Source organism: Taudactylus pleione, unplaced genomic scaffold, assembly GCF_031769625.1.
Source record: "Taudactylus pleione unplaced genomic scaffold, aTauple2 ptg000007l, whole genome shotgun sequence".
In the NCBI taxonomy this organism is placed as follows: domain Eukaryota; kingdom Metazoa; phylum Chordata; class Amphibia; order Anura; family Myobatrachidae; genus Taudactylus; species Taudactylus pleione.
In genome coordinates, this window is record NW_028284410.1 from 20,712,730 (window position 1) to 20,733,511 (window position 20,782).

A 20,782-nucleotide genomic window follows, 5' to 3' on the forward strand; every position below is an offset into this window, starting at 1 on the left:
TGGCCCCTCGAAAAAAAACACCCACGCATTGGCCCCCGTTGGAACAAAAATTAAGCACATTAATTACCCCAGCCCCCCATAGAAGACTGAACTGACCTATCAGTAGCAGAAGAGGAGAGGGGACATCCCAGTCCCTCTCTAGCACTGTGCAGATGGGACTACAGGTGGCTGCGTGACCTATGATGTCACGGCCCAGGTCATGTCAGAGCTATCCAGAAGAGCCTAATGCTGCCTGTGCCCGAAGATAGCTGGAACGGCTCTTGATGGTGATGTAATGTATTATATTAACTCAGGTGCCTATTCATCAACACTTAATTTTCACAAAAGCAGGTGAAAATACACATTTTCACCTGCAATTGTGAAAATGAAGTGTTCGGGCCATTCATCAACAAGGTAAAGCAGGAGATATCACAGATTTCTACTACTTACCTTCATCTCACAAAATGGCCCGTTGTCCCCATACACTAGTGTATGGGGACAGTATTCATCAAGCTCCGAAAATATAATCACTGCTCCGACAGGAGCAATGAAAGGATTCACTGCTCCGAAAAGGAGCAGTGAAGCAGCTCGTGGGGACTGCTGATTTCGCATCAGCTGTCATCGCGTCGGAGCAATGATGAATTGCTTCAGCAGCCGTGGCGAGTTAGGATGTTAATTAACATGATGAATAGGCCCCTTAATGTCTATGTTTTACTGCTTTGAGGTTATAAATCTGTGTGTAGGTATAGATAACCGTGCCCCCCTATCGCATTTCAAAAGAAGAATGTGCTATAACAGGTTTCAGTTTCGCAACATGTTACTTTCACTAAGTTTGTGTGAGACATTGCATAGTAATAATTAGGGGTGAGCGGGTTCGGATTTCTGAAATCCGAACCCCCCCGAGCCCCCCCGATCCGAGTCCGATCCGAATCAGGCTCGACTTTTCCCGCCTGACTCAGATCTGAAATCGAGGCAAAACGTCATCATCCCGCCTTCCGAGTCTCGCGGGTTTTGGATCCTATATAAGGTACCCGCGTCGGCGCCATTTTCTCACTCGGCTGTGGACAGTGAAGAGGGAGGGTGGGAGTTAGGGCTGTGTAGTGTAGTGTAGTGTAGTGCTGCTGTTGTCCACTACTTCAAAGTCCTTAGGGGCTGGCTGTGTTGTGCTGTGCTGCTGTTGTTAATAGGGGCTGTGTCCACTACTTCAAAGTCCATAGGGGCTGGCTGGACTGTGTTGTGCAGTCAGTTCTCCATAGGGGCTGTGTCCACTCCAAAGTCCTGTGCAGTGTCCCAGTCCTAAAGGGGTGCTGTAGTGTTGTCCAGGGGGTGCTCTGTCCATCAGGGGTGCTCCCCCCAAGTGCTAAAAAAATAATATATTTTCTGTGTTTGTGAATTGTGTGCGCAGTAGCCGCACGTGCATCAACAAAGTAGTGCCAAGCGTGCGCCTGTGTCATAAGTAAAGGGCCGGCTGGCTTGACCGTTAAGGGTGCTGTAACCCCCGAAAGTACACTCCAGTCCAAACCAAAAAAAAAATTATTTTCTGTGTTTGTGAATTGTGTGCGCAGTAGCCATACGTGCATAAACAAAGTAGTGCCAAGCGTGCGCCTGTGTCATAAGTAAAGGGCCGGCTGGCTTGACCGTTAAGGGTGCTGTAACCCCCGAAAGTACACTCCAGTCCAAACCAAAAAAAAAATTATTTTCTGTGTTTGTGAATTGTGTGCGCAGTAGCCGCACGTGCATCAACAAAGTAGTGCCAAGCGTGCGCCTGTGTCATAAGTAAAGGGCCGGCTGGCTTGACCGTTAAGGGTGCTGTAACCCCCGAAAGTACACTCCAGTCCAAACCAAAAAAAAAATTATTTTCTGTGTTTGTGAATTGTGTGCGCAGTAGCCGCACGTGCATCAACAAATAAGTGCCAAGCGTGCGCCTGTGTCATAAGTAAAGGGCCGGCTGGCTTGACCGTTAAAGAGTGCTGTAACCCCCGAAAGTACACTCCAGTCCAAACCAAAAAAAAAATTATTTTCTGTGTTTGTGAATTGTGTGCGCAGTAGCCGCACGTGCATCAACAAAGTAGTGCCAAGCTTGCGCCTGTGTCATAAGTAAAGGGCCGGCTGGCTTGACCGTTAAAGGGTGCTGTAACCCCCAAAGTACACTCCAGTCCAAACCAAAAAAAAAATTATTTTCTGTGTTTGTGAATTGTGTGCGCAGTAGCCGCACGTGCATCAACAAAGTAGTGCCAAGTGTGCGCCTGTGTCATAAGTAAAGGGCCGGCTGGCTTGACCGTTAAAGGGTGCTGTAACCCCCAAAAGTACAGTCCAGTCCAAATAAAAAAAAAAATTATTTTCTGTGTTTGTGAATTGTGTGCGCAGTAGCCGCACGTGCATCAACAAAGTAGTGCCAAGCGTGCGCCTGTGTCATAAGTAAAGGGCCGGCTGGCTTGACCATTAAAGGGTGCTGTAACCCCCAAAGTACACTCCAGTCCAAACCAAAAAAAAAATTATTTTCTGTGTTTGTGAATTGTGTGCGCAGTAGCCGCACGTGCATCAACAAAGTAGTGCCAAGCGTGCGCCTGTGTCATAAGTAAAGGGCCGGCTGGCTAGACCGTTAAAGGGTGCTGTAACCCCCGAAAGTACACTCCAGTCCAAACTGGAGAGGAAGTCTTGGCCCTCATCCGGTCCTCCCCTCCTTCCACCTCCCCTCTTGACCCTATCCCTTCCCGTCTCCTCTCCCACTTGTCTCCTTCTGCCTGTTCCCATCTGGCTCACCTCCTTAATCTTTCCCTATCATCTGGCACTGTCCCTTCTGCATTCAAACATGCTCTTGTCTCCCCCATTCTTAAAAAACCTACCCTTGATCCTAACATACTTTCAAACTATCGACCCATCTCTCTTCTCCCTTTTGCTTCCAAACTCCTTGAGCGTATTGTCTACAACCGCCTTACCACCTTTCTTTCCTCCCACTCCCTCCTTGACTCATTTCAATCTGGCTTCCGATCTCTCCACTCCACGGAAACTGCCCTCACGAAAGTCAGCAACGACCTCCTTGCTGCCAAATCCAAGGGTCACTACTCTCTGCTCATTCTCCTTGACCTCTCTGCTGCATTTGACACTGTAGACCACCCTCTCCTCCTGCAAATCCTTTACTCTCTCGGTTTACGTGAAACTGCCCTCTCCTGGCTTTCCTCCTACCTCTCTGATCGTTCCTTCGCTGTGTCCTCTCATGACTCCTCTTCCCCTCCACTTCCACTAAAGGTAGGAGTTCCCCAAGGTTCTGTTCTTGGACCTCTCCTTTTCTCCCTATATACATCCTCTTTAGGTGAACTCATTAACTCCTTTGACCTCCAATATCATCTCTATGCAGATGATACTCAAATTTACCTTTCCACCCCTGAGCTCACCCCTGAGCTCCTTACCCGTATCTCCAACTGTCTCTCTGCTGTCTCTTCGTGGATGTCCCAGCGCTTTCTTAAACTTAACATGTCTAAGACTGAGCTGATCATCTTCCCACCCTCTTCCACTACATCACTTTCCACAATTTCGTTATCTATTGATGGCACAACTATCTCCTCTAGCCCCAAAGTGCGCTGTCTTGGAGTTATCCTAGACTCCTCCCTCTCCTTTAAACCGCACATTCAGCACATCTCGCAGTCCTGCCGTTTTCACCTAAAAAATATCTCCAGGATTAGACCCTTCCTCACCCAGGATGCCACTAAAACCCTCATCCACTCACTGGTCATATCCAGATTGGACTACTGTAACCTTCTCCTAGCTGGCCTCCCAGTCTCTCACCTCTCTCCACTACAATCTGTTCTCAATGCTGCTGCTCGGCTCATCTTCCTCTCCAGACGTTCTATATCTGCTTCCCCTCTCCTTCAAGCCCTACACTGGCTCCCCTTCCCCTTCAGATGCCAATTCAAGGTTCTTACATTCACCTACAAAGCCCTCACCAAATCCTCTCCCGCATACATTTCTGACCTTCTCTCCCTTCACAATCCCACCCGCCCACTTCGCTCAACTAATGCATGCCGCCTCTCTTGCCAACTGATTACTTCCTCCCACTCCCGCATCCGAGATTTTGCCCGTGCTGCTCCCTACCTTTGGAATGCTCTCCCTCTCCCTATCAGACTCTCCACCTCTCTACAAATCTTCAAACGGGCTCTCAAGACCCACTACTTCATCAAGGCCTTCCAGCACTCCTCCTAACCCACCTCATGCTCTTTCCTTCCTATCTTCCCCTTCTGTGTCACGCCTGTCTGTCTGCCCCTCCCCTTAGAATGTAAGCTCTCATGAGCAGGGACCTCTTCCCTCATGTGCTTCTCTTTACATTTTCTTCTACTCTCTACTCCCCATTAGGGCACCTAACACGGGACCGCCAACTCCCGGCAGCTTATTGTGAGTGCTTTAATCACTATTTCAGCAATGTATATAAGTTGTGTCCCTGTCCTGCACTGTAATGTACTGTAAGTTACTTGTTTCTTGTTCACTTATTAGTTCTATGTACTATGTAAGGCGCTGCGGAACACTTGTGGCGCCATATAAATAAAGGATAATAATAATAATAATAATAATAAACCAAAAAAAAAATTATTTTCTGTGTTTGTGAATTGTGTGCGCAGTAGCCGCACGTGCATCAACAAAGTAGTGCCAAGCGTGCGCCTGTGTCATAAGTAAAGGGCCGGCTGGCTTGACCGTTAAAGGGTTCTGTAACCCCCAAAGTACACTCCAAACCAAAAAAATATATATTTTCTGTGTTTGTGACTTGTGTGCACTGTGGCTGCACGTGCATCAACAAAGGAGCAGCGCCAAGCGTGCGCCTGTGTCCCATAAGTAAAGAGCCGGCTGGCTCATTTCTTAAAGGGTGGTGTAACCCACAAAGTGCACTACTCTCCAGCAAAAATAAAAAAATATTTTCTGTGTTTGTGTGCGCTTTAGCCGCACGTATATATATCAATATAACATAAATGGAGGACCAAACTTTCTCTGATAAAAATAAAATAGGGAAAGATCAAGAACCACTTCCTACTAGTGCTGTTGCTGCTGCTGGGAGTTGTTCATCATCCCAGAGAGGAAGTAGGAACATCACTACTTTTACTAAACAATTGACCCTCCAACAGTCCCTAGCGATGAGGATGAAGTACGACAGCAGTCATCCTGAAGCAAAACGTATAACTGAGGCCTTGACTGCTATGTTGGTGTTAGACGTGCGTCCGGTATCCGACATTAGTGCAGAGGGATTTAGACAATTGATGGAGGTAGTGTGTCCTCGGTTCCAAATCCCGTCTAGATTCCACCTGCATCCTCAAAGCAGCAGCGACAAGCGTGCATCTGTCTGTTAAAGGGTGGTGACAACCTCAAAGTGTGCTACACAAACAATTAAAATATTGTTCTTTTTTTTTCTGTCTTTGTGAATTGTGTGGGCTGTAGCCGCACCTGCATCCTTAAAGCAGCAGCGACAAGCGTGCGTCTGTCTGTTAAAGGGTGGTGTAACTCTCAAAGTGCTTCAAAAAATAAAAAACAATTTTTTTAATGTGTTTGTGACTTGTGTGCGATGTAGCCGCACTTGCATCCTCAAAGCAGCAGCGACAAGCGTGCGTCTGTCTGTTAAAGGGTGGTGACACCCTCAAAGTGTGCTACACAAACAATAAAAATATTCTTCTTCTTTTTTCTATCTTTGTGAATTGTGTGGGCTGTAGCCGCACCTGCATCCTTAAAGCAGCAGCGACAAGCGTGCGTCTGTCTGTTAAAGGGTGGTGACACCCTCAAAGTGTTCTACACAAACAATTAAAATATTGTTCTTTTTTTTTCGGTCTTTGTGAAATGTGTGGGCTTTAGCCGCACCTGCATCCTTAAAGCAGCAGCGACAAGCGTGCGTCTGTCTGTTAAAGGGTGGTGTAACTCTCAAAGTGCTCCACAAAATAAAAAACTATTTTTTTAATGTGTTTGTGACTTGTGTGCGATGTAGCCGCACTTGCATCCTCAAAGCAGCTGCGACAAGCGTGCGTCTGTCTGTTAAAGGGTGGTGACACCCTCAAAGTGTGCTACACAAACAATAAAAAAATTCTTCTTCTTTTTCTGTCTTTGTGAATTGTGTGGGCTGTAGCCGCACCTGCATCCTTAAAGCAGCAGCGACAATCGTGCGTCTGTCTGTTAAAGGGTGGTGACACCCTCAAAGTGTGCTACACAAACAATTAAAATACTGTTCTTTTTTTTTCTGTCTTTGTGAATTGTGTGGGCTGTAGCCGCACCTGCATCCTTAAAGCAGCAGCGACAAGCGTGCGTCTGTCTGTTAAAGGGTGGTGTAACTCTCAAAGTGCTCCAAAAAATAAAAAACTATTTTTTTAATGTGTTTGTGACTTGTGTGCGATGTAGCCGCACTTGCATCCTCAAAGCAGCAGCGACAAGCGTGCGTCTGTCTGTTAAAGGGTGGTGACACCCTCAAAGTGTGCTACACAAACAATAAAAATATTCATCTTCTTTTTTCTGTCTATGTGAATTGTGTGGGCTGTAGCCGCACTTGCATCCTCAAAGCAGCAGCGACAAGCGTGCGTCTGTCTGTTAAAGGGTGGTGACACCCTCAAAGTGTGCTACACAAACAATAAAAATATTCTTCTTTTTTCTGTCTTTGTGAATTGTGTGGGCTGTAGCCGCACCTGCATCCTTAAAGCAGCAGCAACAAGCGTGCGTCTGTCTGTTAAAGGGTGGTGACACCCTCAAAGTGTGCTACACAAACAATTAAAATATTGTTCTTTTTTTTTCGGTCTTTGTGAAATGTGTGGGCTGTAGCCGCACTTGCATCCTCAAAGCAGCAGCGAAAAGCGTGCGTCTGTCTGTTAAAGGATTACATCGGTGACAGCATCCAAGTAGGCATGTCAGACAGTCCGTACCTGTACTGGCAGGAAAAAGAAGCAATTTGGAGGTCCCTGTACAAACTGGCTCTATTTTACCTGAGTTGCCCCCCCTCCAGTGTGTACTCCGAAAGAGTGTTTAGTGCAGCCGGGAACCTTGTCAGCGAAAGGCGTAGGAGGTTGCTTCCACAAAATGTGGAGAAGATGATGTTCATAAAATGAATTATCAACTCTTCCAGGGAGACCAGCCTCCAGAACGTACAGGGGGACCTGTGGTTCCAGCAGGGACGAATTAATACTCTGTGAGGATGAGGATGTACACACTGAAGAGGGTGAGGAATCGGTGGATGAGGAGGATGAGGATGACATCTTGCCTCCGTAGAGCCAGTTTGTGCAGGGACAGATAAATTGCCAGCTTGTTTTGTGGGGGCCCAAACGAACCAATCATTTCAGCCACAGTTGTGTGGCAGACCCTGGCGCTGAAATGATTGGTTTGTTAAAGTGTGCATGTCCTGTTTATACAACATAAGGGTGGGTGGGAGGGCCCAAGGACAATTCCATCTTGCACCTCTTTTTTTTCTTTGCATTATGTACAGTTTGGGGCCTAGTTTTTCAATGCCATCCTGTCTGCCACTGCAGTGTCACGCCTAGATGGGTCACGTGTTTGTGTCGCCCACTCGTGTCGCTTAGCATAGTCATCCAGCTACCTCGGTGCAACCTTTTGGACATAAAAACACTATTGTGAGGTGTGAGGTATTCAGAATAGACTGGAAATGAGTGGAAATTAAGGTTATTGAGGTTAATAATAGCATAGGAGCAGAAAAACCTACAAATTCTGTGATTTTAGCTGTTTTTATGCTTTTTTTCAAAAAAATACAGATCCAAAACACAAAACCCAGAACCCAAAACACGGAAGGGTGGTTTTGGCAAAACCAATCCAGATCCAAAACACGAAGAAAGATCCAGATCCAAAACCAAAACACAAAACACGAAAAGTGGCCGGTGCACACCCCTAGTAATAATGTAGTATTACCTCTCCGTCTCTGTCTCACTCCCTTTTTCTGTTCCTTTCTTGCTCTCATTTTATCTCTTTTGTGTCTATATTATATGTTTCTCTCTTTCTTCTGTTTTGCTCTCTACTCCCCTAATATAGCATTTTTTTATTGCAGCATAGTATAATTTCTATGTTCATTTTCCTTTATTATGTCATAAAGAGTCATGCAAAACGTACTTATATCTATACAGCTAAACACACTATACAAATGTAATTCTTAAATAACATACCTGTTACAAGTCCGACAATGCAACCAATAACCAGAAGTGTCCATCTAAGCTGGGCAGACATTGCTACGTTACAACAATCTGCTTCAACAAACCCATGTTTTTCTGTCAGGTTTTCCTGACTCACTAAGTTACCAGACTGCACCTGTCTCACCCACTGTATACAAGCCCGCCCATTGGGGAAGTCCATCTGGGAGTGTACTCTACATAGATATAACCCTTTCCTCTCAGGATCTTACACCCAGCAACAGTATGATGTCTGGTTAGACTATACAAGTTAATGTTGTTAATAGGATTATGTACATAATACCAGTATGGACTGGAAGTAGTAATACAAGCACTACATTATTCATTAAAAAAGCACTAACATATTGCAGATAATAGCATATACTGTACCTTCCACTGTGCAATTTATAAGATCCTGAAATTTCAGTGTTTTATCTATGCTTTGTGTCTTTGGGAACAATCTCCACTTGAAATAAGATCACTGCCAACCTGTAATTCCAGGAGACATTTGGTCATCTGAAACGAATTAGAAGCTGGCACAGCTTTCTGAACCCCAACTCCCACCTTTGTCTCTCTCCCTGTATCGAACATGAAGTTCACTCCCCGTCCGTCCTTTTATATGGAGAAAGGTAATACAAGGATGACGGCAGGAAAATGGCGGTATTTATACACCTTAGAGCGGTTTCTTCCACTACTCCAGCCCCAGATCCCTGAATGAAATGCAGGATATAAACCTTGTATAGAAACCTGGTATTTTAATGAAGGTCCTCTGGAGGGATGACTCACTGGTTTGGATTCTCTGGAGGGAAGCACTCACTGGTCTGGAGGCTGATCTCCTGCAACTAGCAATGCGGCTGTCTCTGACAGCTCAACAGGTGAGGTCACTCAGACTTCTTTGGTTGCTGGCAATGAAAATGAATGAAAGTGTGTTGTATTTTTTCTTCCTGTGGGGGCCTAATTGAAATAAGGGGTTTTATTTTTTTCCTGTGGGGGGACAAAGTCTGTTTTTTTTCCTGTGTGTGTGTGGAAGGGGCCGCTCCAAAATGTCTTGCACGGGGTGTTTAGTAGACCTGGGGCCAGCCCTAAACCGCATTTTTGTTTGGAGGTTCCTGTCACAAGGGATGTGGCCTTTAGAGTCGCAAATCTGTGAATTCACCTTGAGCTGGAAAGAAAATGTTCTCAATGTAAAGGGATTTACCGGAGAGGCACAGCCTGCTGGCTGAGATTAGGAAGCATCAGGACATAAGTGTGTCTTAAGGGGAATCGGTGGATTCCAACACCAGCATCCCGGCAGAAGTGGAAATCCTGATCGTCCTCAGGTAGGTATTAGCTAACCTAATTCTACCCTGTAACCCTAACCCTCCCTTAGGGGGGCCTAACCCTAACCTCCCCCCAGTACCTAACCGTAATCCCTCCTCTAAGTGCCTAAACCTAACCGCCCCTTCCCCTAGCCTAAACCTAACCTCCCGGGGTGGTGCCTAACCCTAAGTCCCCCCCGAGAACCCTAAACCTAACGCCCCCCACCCCCGCGCGGCTATCCGCGCTCGGGATGCCGGGCGTCGGGCTCTCTGCGTATCTCTGATGACAGGCGTCGGCATAGCAACGCCTGTCTTTAGACTCTTGCCGGGATATGACAGTCGGGAAGCCGGCTGTCGGGATTAGGTTCGCCAGCTTTCCGACTGCATACCTCTTAAGGTGCCCACACACTAAACGACTAGCAAACAATAAATGTCGATAATTCCCTTGAACTCCCCGACAGCTCCCTGGCAGTCCTGGACAAACTATTTTGTGCATAAAGTGTTCATTTTGACAACGATTTACTTATGACCTATAGTGCGTTCTTAACGATTTCCAGTGCAGATTGACAGATCTTCCCTGCAGTAGGTAAGATCTGAAGATACGATTAACGACCTCCGGGACCGCGCATCGGATCCTTATAGCTCAGTGGAAACTGCACGATTTGCACAAATTTGAACAATTTATCTTTACGATGCATAGAAGGCTGTCTGTGGGCATTAGGAAGGTACTGTAGGTTTTTAAATGGTGTCAAATGGCTGATTTGTGCTTTTTTAAAAAAAAATGCAAGAAAATTATAAAAAAAAAACTTTTCCACTTAATCTCAAACGAATTAAACAAAAAATGCACAAAAATGTATGAAAAAGCTGATTTTGCTGTACTTTGAGGACACCTTGCAAAAGTGAAAAAAATTCTAAAAAAATAAAAATAATTTTCAATTAAAAAATATTGTAATAAAAAAAATTTTTTACCCCCCAAAATTACATGTAATTATTGAATTAATAAAGCTAATCGGAAACTTCCAATTGCCTAATTAATAATTAGGGGGGTGTCCAAGGGGTTCAGCACAGTGTCCGGATATTTTAACCTTAAAATAAAGATTTTCCTCTCCATCTCTCACCCTCAGGGAGGTGCGAATGGAAAAATGCAAATTCAGTCTGACTGATTCAGTGCGAGTTGCTAATTGGTTGTGCAAAATGTGAATTCAAAGAGAAAATAGCAACTTGCACCTCGCAATTTGCACCTAATTGGATTGACCCCCAAGTCTGGAAATGCTGGCAGCGGCACTGTGGCTCTTCCCCTTGCGACCCGATCCCGCCCTATGGAGCTATTGACAAAAATCAGTGAGTCCTGAGCTACTTGAAGTGCGGCATATAGCCACACTTCCTTACACTGCAAATCGACTTGCGGCTACTTGAATTCCCCCCCTAAATGTTTGGAAAGGTCACTCCTATGGCATTCTGTAAGAGTCTACTGCCCGCTCCATGTCCCCAGCGACTTCTCTACTGCGCATGTACAAATCTCTGGGCAAATGGTTACCTCGCAATTTTCCCAATGATATCTGCTGCTGCGGCACAGATGTGGAAAATATGCACTGTTAGGGGTGCACTGGAATATCATATAATATATTACACTATACAGTACATAAGGAGACCAATCTGTACATACAGCATATGTCCAGGGCAGTGCTAGGTTCCGCTGCTGCTCCCCCAGACTCCCGGACTTGCTCCAATGCTCTGGTATGGTGCCCACATCTAAAAAAAAACATTCTGCTCAGACAGGATGGACCTACTACTGCCGCATCTAATGGCTTACTATGATCACTGGTTCTGTATATGCAGGAATTATGCACTACAATATACTTTGTATAATGCATATTAAAGCTGGTTAAGTGCTAATTATGTCCCTTCATGGACTGGCCACACTCAGGGCCTGATTCAGAGCCGGACGCTATTTGCGCTCGCTCGTTCTGAAAAAGGGGCTGGCTATTTAAATTGAGCGCTCGCTCTTTGCGGTCTGTTGACGCCTCTATGTCTGAGCGAGCGTCTGAAACATGCGCTCGCTATTTTGTAAAGACGCCCCTTGGCCGCTCGCATCATACGTCATCTCTGCTATTTATTTGATTAATCGAGTACATCGAAATGCGTATGAACTGCTCGCTATTCTTGTGGTAGCAATTTCCTACTGCAATCATGCGAGCAGTTCAGGCTAAAAGACAACCAAGTGACGTGGTCGATGACGCTGCTTTGTTAATTATGCACACCCATTAAACGCCCGTTTTGACCGTTTGGCGCGCCTGCGTTCGGATCTCCACTCCCCGTTTTCAAGCACCTTCCCGTTACCACCCACAAACGCCTCATCCTGTCACTCAAATTAGCAGGCACTCGCTATTTTGCGAGCACACGATTTCCGACCGCACTGACTGGTTGGCGCATGCGCATTACGACCCATACGCATGCGCAGATGTGCGAACATCGCTCGGAGCGAACGAGCGGCCGCTTACGAGCGGCTCTGAATCAGGCTTCAGTCTAAAATCAAGCATTTGGAAACCCCCCCCTCTAGAAATCCTGCGTTTGCCACTGGTAGGAATCTCAATGTATTTCCAGCCGGCTACAGAATTAGCTTATTTTAGTACAGCAGTTGCGTGCGGGATCACAGCTGAGAATGCATTAGAGTACATATCTGAATCAGACCCATACTGTAGTTGGGCTGATTCAGAGTTTGGAGCAAAGCAAATAAAACAAGTATCTTGTACTGTCCCTTGGCAAAATTATGCTGCACTGCAGTTGGGGCAGATTTCAAATGTGTAAAATGATTTAGATTTAGGAGAGGTGCATCCAAATTTAAATCTAAATTGTAGTGTACAGTAAAAATTAAGCTGACCAGCATTTGTGGGCTACATACAACAGCTGCCAGTATTTACCCTGCATGCAAAAACAATAAGAAATACATTGGTTTATTGCTTCTACCCTTAACAACCTTGTATAGCTTACTTAACTTAAACTAATAAATAACGACACAGACAACAAGCTAAAAGGCTAAAAGGTCACAGCTTTTATTTATAATTAATTAACCTAACCAGGGTGGCAGAGAGACGCTGCAGGCTCAGTTCTAGCTTTTACTTTGCTCAAAATACTCGGGGAACGACTGACACGTCCCCCCTCTAGACGCACTAACGCTGCGAGGGTCCCACTTCCCTCCTGGGCCAATCCGAGACGCTTCCGTACCAAAAAGCGCCCGGGTCCCCCCGTGCGGAGCAGGACAAATTCGCCAGGTTCATCGAGGGCAAGTGCCCCCACAACGTATCTTACGCCACATAAAGCCACTGAGCTGCAGCGTACTCCCGCCAAAGCCAGACTCCAAAGGAAACTGGCCCGCCACCCAACATGACCTAGCCCAAAACAAGAACTCCTTAATAAGCAAACTGAATCCAAGTCATCATCAAGATTGAAAAATACAGAGTTAAATCGCCAACTAAAAGCTATGACTCACAACCAAGCCACCCAGTGACATTGCATAACAGGCTTCTGACACATTCACCTTCTTCCTTGTCCTGTCTAACGCACCATGCTTATACATCACTCTCCAGTCAAACTATGCACCATACAGATCACACATCCTCCAATTTGGCCTTAAGCCCAACAAAAACCTCTCACCACGAACGATCTTTCCATACCTTTCCACTGACGCACATCGTTGCTCCTGACAGGCAACACCTCCTAGTCAGGCACATCCTATTTAGTCACCGAGGACACAAGAAAATCAAGCACGAAACTCTACACCTAACCGCGCACATCATTCACAACCCAAACTATCAACTGCTGCAAACCCAGTGAGCAACCAAGTTCCATACCATGAATATCACACCAAACCCAAACCATCCCGACACAACTTTAAGAAAACACATAGCAACTAACTAGCAGGGATGCACAAGAGGGGAAAACAAGTAACCCGAGTGAAGGGGAAAAACTAAAAAACCTACCCGTGAACCAAATTGGGCCGGATCAAGGCTCCCGGGAGGAAAAATGAAAAAATCCCTTCACCACCCCCCAATTGTTGAATGCTAGCCGTTCAACGATTGGTTGGTAAACAACGTTTCAGGTTGGCGCCAGGTGCGCAACTAGCTCTAGTCGCAACTGCACATGTCTCCTAGGCAGCCGTTTGCACACCCTAAACTCTGCAGAAAATGTCCCCGCAATCGCTGCGCCAATTTGAAGAAAATGAGTACTAGAAGCTGAAGCATAGAAACTGCCCCAATCAAAACTTTGCCCAAAAACATCAGGGAACTAAAATGTGGTACGCAGGATAAGATTGGGCCTGTAAACCAACCTCGTATTCCAATTGAACTGTAGTATGCAGGATAAGATTGGAATGTAAACCATCTTTGTGCTCAACTAGCAGGGCGCCACATCTATAATGCACCACAAGGCGTACCGGGCAAATTAACCTCTGGATGTTGAGAAAAGGAAACTATCCACCCCCCCCTGTATGATCTCAACTGCCCCATGAAAAATTGCAAAGCACCACTGATCTCATGAAAACAATATCTTGAAACAAAACACTCCAAAATTGCAGCTGAAAAGTTAAAATGTAAAAACGAGGCCTAACACCCGTGAGAAGCCACCTGACCCGTAACCACAAGCAACGCATCAAAAACTACACATCAAAAGGCCTCCGGGAGACGCTGCGAACGGGGAACCCAATTAACCCAACATGTAATAAATGACTGGGTATGTACATATATACCTTTAAGCTTACTATAGATGAGATACCCGTTGGCGCCGCCACCGCAGAGGCTTTGGACCCACCCTGCTACGAATGGTTTCAAACTATGAAGTAAAGCAAATATTGTAAAAAAAACTCACCCTCCGTAGATGGCTTAGCCCATAAGCTCGCCAAAAATTGCCAGGCAGACGGTTACGTCTGTGGTATCATTGGGACTAGAGACCGAAGCGCAATTTACATGACGAAATATAATATTCTGTACCTAAACGCACAAAAATAAATGACAAAGGAAACGCAAAAAGAACGAGTTTCGGATGTAGATGGCATGAGCTACACCCAATTCTGTAGATTAGAAAAGAATTAATCCTCAGTCGCACTGACCAGCCTATATGGCCATGAAAATTGGAAACAGCTCCAACAGTAAAATTACTCATAAGACCTGCATCGTAATAAACTACCCAGAAAAATTTTCCTCTAACTGAAAGCTCAAAAAAAACCCGGCCAGCCAGCCGAACTGGTAAAAAACTGCAGCAAAAACTCATTGCCACTGAAGTACAAAATTAGTTCACCGATAAATTGAACCAGAAACCTGACCCAACAACGAAGTGCCCGCTCAAACTGCGTAAACCTATAAACAAGCCGCCTTTAAGCAAACAACTTACAAACCCAGTCATTTAAATTTTTTTTTTTTTTATAGTGTTTCTACTGAGACTCAAAACCTTAAATGTCAAGTGTGATATGCGGTCCATTTCCCACTATGCTACAAAAACCTATCAAACAACCATAACCTGCTATCGTGACTATCTCCATCACCAACAGACAAACTGGACACAAAAACTACATTCATATCAAGCGCAACTGGAACCCCCAAAACACGGAAAAAGTTGACTGTGCCAAAAGAGGAGGTCCCAACAGACGTCACTCCTTCCTGCACCCATGAAGAGAAATCAGTCCAGGCGATGTGCTACACCGACATGGTCTGTGCCGGCCTGAACATACAAAAGTAAGAAAAATTGGATTTCTCGATCTAGGTGTCGGAAACCGCGCCGCCCGAAGGCAAACAATATTGCTAATTCAACTGAACACCACTGAAACCCCATGCATAGCCCGTCCTACGAGTGCAAGACAACAAACCAAAAAATTGACCCAGAATAAACGTAACCAGAAAGTCAACATAACAAGGCTGCGAACGAAAACCAAAAACTAATAAAATGTGGAAACTGCTATGAGGAACCAACGGGGATGGTAGAATAACGGAACTACACAATGTATAGGATACTACCATGTATAGGATGCATGCTGCACAAAACCGAAACTAACCCACAACCTGCATGGGGCTATAACCACAGAGAAAAGCAACCAAACAAAAAATGGCGACTGAGCCTAACTAGCTCCCTTGGAGCTACCCCTGAGTCAGGAGGTAAACCCTCCTATACACCTAGGCTATACCCGGATAGGCGTTACTCCCGCAGGTGCGGCATGAGGGCAAACGAAAGCCCAACCTACAAAACATAGGGGGTCATAACCGGCAAAACAAATGCCTTATAAACCATTATTACACCCGCTTCGAAAAGGTAATGCGAGGCAGCCCAGTGACCAAGAAGGGTTGATGCTGCTGCGTAACCTATAAACAAATTGAAACACCTTTTGCACTCAAAAGGCATAACCGCCCTACCGTCATGGTTCCCCCCGCATTGGGCATAAAAAACACCCCATACCAAATTTCTGGACTAGACATACATGTAACTACAACACCGATGTATAATAAATCCCCCCATGCACCCTGTCCGCCAAATAGCCCATGGCAAAGGGGAGCATGACCCAATCCATTATATTCACAAAAATTGCGACACTCGCCTATGTTGTCTGATTCTGAACAAGAAAAATCAGCAAATTAACTTCTGAGGATCCTTATTCGCTGCTGCGCAAAGCACACAGCAAAAGCTGAATTTACACAATGTACAGTACCCTTGTTTCCTAACCCCTATAAGTGCGTCATAAACCACCCTGTAATTATCGCCTAAACCCCTTGACTAACCACTGCGCAACCCTCCTGACAATCTTACGCGGACGAGCAAACGGTAGATGAGAAACAAAAATGGAGTCATAACAAAATTTGTGACACAATCATACTCGCCAGCACCAGGTGGACCCAGAACCCCCTCTACAATGCTTCTGCGAGGCGCCATCTTCAATGTTTTAACGCGGCGGAGCCACCATGTTGACCGACATAAAAATCTCAAAACGCAAGGGATCACTAGCCACCGCAATGGAACAGCAGCTGCATGAACTTCAGCATCAACTTGAGGAGCCAACAGAGCCAGGCCGACCTGTAACTAAAGGAGAAAGGTGAGCAGGAGAAGGCGGGTGCAAGCACGGGGGTGGAGTATTCTTAGTTATACTCACGCTTATCCCGCCTTCGTATACTATAACTGAATTTGCATCCCTTGCAGTGCAACATGGTTTGTCCAGGTGCACAATTACTTGCTCTGCTTTGTTCCCAACTCAGGGGTAAATTCTCTAAGAATCCAGTCTGGGAGAGTTTGCTCTTTTTTCAACTTCCCTGAAACTTGGGTGATTTGAAGCTCCTGAGACTCACAAATGTACAAAGAAGTGACTTTAGCTGAGAATGAGATGGGCTATGGTGAAGCAGAACGAGATTTCTCCCCCCCGAGTAGAAGGTTTTGCAGGAGCTTTCTCCCCCGAGTAGCAGGTTTTGCAGGAGATGACTCATCCGAGATTGCAGTGTCTTCTCTCTGCAAAACTCTCCCGAGCAAGTAGCCTGCACATATCAGTGAGATATGTGAAGGCTGCTTGTGTTCTAGCCTGTAAAAAAACGGGTTAAAAGTAAAAAAAAAAAATTACATAGCACTATGCAAGAACTTCTCAGGGAGCTATCAAACAGAGGGCCTGATTCAGACCCGCTCGCGAGCGCTGAGCGCTCGCAAGCGGGTCGATGGTGGCCCAGTGGGCATGCGCGCGACGGAGCCAGCTCCATCGTGCGCATGCACGAGACCCGGATAGCGACGGGCAAACCATCGCTCCGGGTCTCGTACCAAAGGGGGCATGCTGTCGATGTTGGGTCACCCACAGCTATGCGAGCGGCCGGGAGGCCGCTCTGAAAATCAAGAAGGACGGCCCTGATTCAGAGCGAGCACTCTGTCAGAGCGTCCATCTCTGAATCAGGGCCTGAGGTTCTACAGTACAATGCATGGAATTGCTGCCAAAATAGCACTTTCATTTTTCTCTCTTGCAGATCGGAGCTTCTTAAGGGTGCCCTTGTCTGTAGGGCTTCCACTACCTTAACCAGATGGGGCTGTTTACAGGAGACTATAGGGGACTTCCACTTCACCTGATTTTATAATGGGGCCATTCCCAGGAGGACCCTTATCTTACAGGCCCTTGTCCTCTTCTAGAAACTGGTGCTGTTGTAGCAGCTCTATGCAACCCCTCCAGGACTTGAGATCTTCCTCCTACTGCAGTGTCCAGGGTCCAGCCAAAATGGCCGACTCCACTTCTTTATAGGTTTGGGTCCCCATTAAACCTGCAGCAGAACATGATTGTATGTGTTTGCAACTGCAGCTTGGTCATGCCCCCTCACAATGATGTAGCTAATCCTCATCACTGCCATTTACTATGATGCCTACTGGCAGGAACCGTGATTACCCTAGGAGTTGTGCTGCTCTGTCTTAGTGGGGGGCTCTGTCCGGGGGTGCGTGCAGTGTGCTGTCAGTGAGTTCCTCGTGTGGTGCCCAGGGGTACGGAGCTTCGGCAGCTTTCCCTCCGGCTCCGGGCACTGGGTGCGGCAATGGCGGCTTCTGCCCAGCTGGGTGGGTTGCTTGTGGGTTCTTGGAGTGGTGGAGGTCCAGGTGGGCTCGGGGTTCCCTGCCGGCCCTGGACACTGGACGCTATCCATGTTGGTTCTGGTCAGCTGATCACTAAGTGTCCAATGCTAGCCAGGCTGGTGTCCATATGACTGCACCAGCCAATCCCTGTGCATCACAGGGTATATATTCCTGGTCCTGTTTGCATTCAGCAGCCTGAGCTTCGTTGCTGATACAGTACTTCTCCTTGGCTCCAGCTCCCATTCTAGTGGTCTTAGATGTTTTGACAAATCCTACTCCGGCTCCAGTTGCTAAGTCCGGTTCCATTCCAGCTCCAGTTGCTAAGTCTGGTCCGGCTCCAGCTCCAGTTGCTAAGTCCAGTCCCACTCCGGCTCCAGTTGCTATCTCTGTAATACTCTGTCTCTAGTTGCTAAGTCTGGTCATACTCTGGATCCAGTTTAAGTATCAAAATCAACTTCATTCCACTTTTGCTGTGAACTCTCAGTCTGGCTCTACTTCGGATCCAGGTTATATATCAAATTCAACTTAATTCCAGCTTTGTTGTGAATTCTCAGTCCGGCTCCATTCTGGATCCAGTTTGTATATTGTAAAACCCTTTGGTAGTTAAAGAAAAGATAGAGACTACACCCATTTTGAATGCATGTTATTTCTATTTATTGGTTAAAGTTAAAATGGGATCTTTGAATAAATGTACTTTATTGAAATTAAATTCATGAATATGTATATGTTATAGATGAATACTTTATGTGAGCTTGTGATCTGTAATTTTATATTAAATAGCGGAAAAGGAAAGTAGGGGGGGTTGTAGTATGCACGTGATGCTTAGAGAATATTCTGGTAAGGAAGCTCGAGGCAGCAATTAGGAGGCGGGAGATGAGGGTCGCGTGACGGTCGAAAAGAGAGTGGATAAAAGGAGACACTGCAGCGGTTTTCGGGCAGACTGGAGTGAGCCGCCTGACTGGTGTTCACAGCACTGCTTAAGTACCCAAGTGGGGTGACAACGGCTGCTTAGGAACACCGTCAGCGGAGCCAGGGTGGGCAAAGGAGGAGCCATTAAGTACCTGTGCAGTGGGTACAAGTGGGGCAGCCACAGTAGCTGAGACCAGTGTCGGCTGTCAGCTGAGAGTCCGAGCGGTGCTCTTAGCTCTTGAGGCTCCATAGTTCTGAAGGAAGTGACACTGCTGAGGTAAAGAGGCAGGGGAGAGCACATCTGCTGAACATTGCAGTCAGCTGACAGGGGACCGGCTGTTAAGCGCATCTCACTAAGTGGCAGCATTACAGCAGCGGAGCTGTAGCCTACAGGAGGTGGCGAGCACAAGTTATATGGGCATTGAAAAGAAAAACACTCCAGCCGAGAGAGAGACTTATGGTGCATACACACGGTCAGATAAAAAGAACGATATAAACAATAACGATATCGTTTATCATTTTGTCATTTATATCCTTTTTTTAGCCCCCTCCAATAACCAAACGATGGTCGTTGCGCGGGCACGGATGGTCGATATCAACCATCACACATGCATGCAGGCCAACCTGGTCGATATCGACTGCACTGCACTCATATACCCTAGTATATAAAACAGGGTTACAATATTAAGTTCAACTTCATTCCAGCTTCATTGTGAACTCTCAGTCCGGTCCCATTCCGGATCTAGTTTATAAACCTCCCATCGTCTAAGGATTGACCAGCGCGTGAATCATTGACAATAAAACATACTCAACTGAAATAAAGACACAGAGACTTGTATTTGGCAGAATTGTTAGCTATTTTATTTAATAACAGATAATGAATTAATTACTAAAATTAATAAAATTAATTTAAATATGGTGGCAAAGAAAGAACGGCTAACAACAGCCCAAGCCTTAACACTATCAACACTCCAACCACAACACATACACTCAAGCCTTCTACCTTGACTACCCACCCGGAAAGGTGATGATGCTGCCCCCGGCAGGGTGGTCCAGCAGACTTTAACAGTTAACAAAGGTGAGCGAAACAAAAAGTAAACCAATATTCACAGTGCTAATAGGTAACCTGCCGTTCTTTCCCGCCAAAAGCAAGGTTCTGCTAAAAGAAACCTTGCACCGCCACCATAGAACTAACGCACAGAAACCACAACCTCAAACAGATCCTTGAGAAAAAGAACCAAACCTTCCTTAGCTAAGTGTACCCCAGACCAAAAAAGGTAAGTATACCTAAATTTAATCCTAGGATGTCTGACCACCGCCCCGCCATGTCTCAACACATATTTTGAAACAGCCAAGTTCACTTTTTTCCGAGCTTCATCGATGGCTCTGCCGTCAACCACACAACGCCAAAACAATCTAGGGACCATGAAAGACCAGACTATTTTGCAAGATGGCCAAGCCATCATAATCTGGCCCAAATCAATCATGCCTTAACTCCAGAGATGTCCTCTTGTCCAAATCATTCCCGCCTAGATGTATCACCAAGACTCTCGGTAAGCCATACCACTGAACCTGCTGCAAGAGTTTGGGCTTAAGGCTCTCCAACAACATACCTCTGATTCCTAGCCATCTAAATCCACTAGATCCCGGAAACAATGGCGCCTCCTGCGCGGTCATGAACTGAGCTGCCCAAAAAACAAATGAATGGCCAACTATCCATACAGTACAATCATCACTAGCCATTCCTAGAAATGAGGGAAAAAACTAAGAAAAGATTAAAGTTATTGTAAAAAACTTAGCATATTTAATAATGTATATCTAACGGGGAACATATTAGTGAGGATCTGCCAAAAAGAAAATTTTGATTTGAATCTTTAAAGATAAACAAGCTTCTGTGCC

General features: G+C 45.9%; 1 protein-coding gene across 1 annotated transcript in view; it reads right to left on the bottom strand.

Moving 5' to 3' along the window:
* Nucleotides 1-8,201, bottom strand: part of IFNLR1 (interferon lambda receptor 1) — a 93,538-nt gene extending 85,337 nt beyond the window's left edge. The window contains exon 1 of the mRNA XM_088460574.1: nt 8,106-8,201. Within this exon, the coding sequence (XP_088316700.1) occupies nt 8,106-8,166 (61 nt within the window). The 5' untranslated portion in view covers nt 8,167-8,201. The remainder of the gene's footprint in view (nt 1-8,105) is intronic.
* Nucleotides 8,202-20,782: the final 12,581 nt, after the last annotated feature.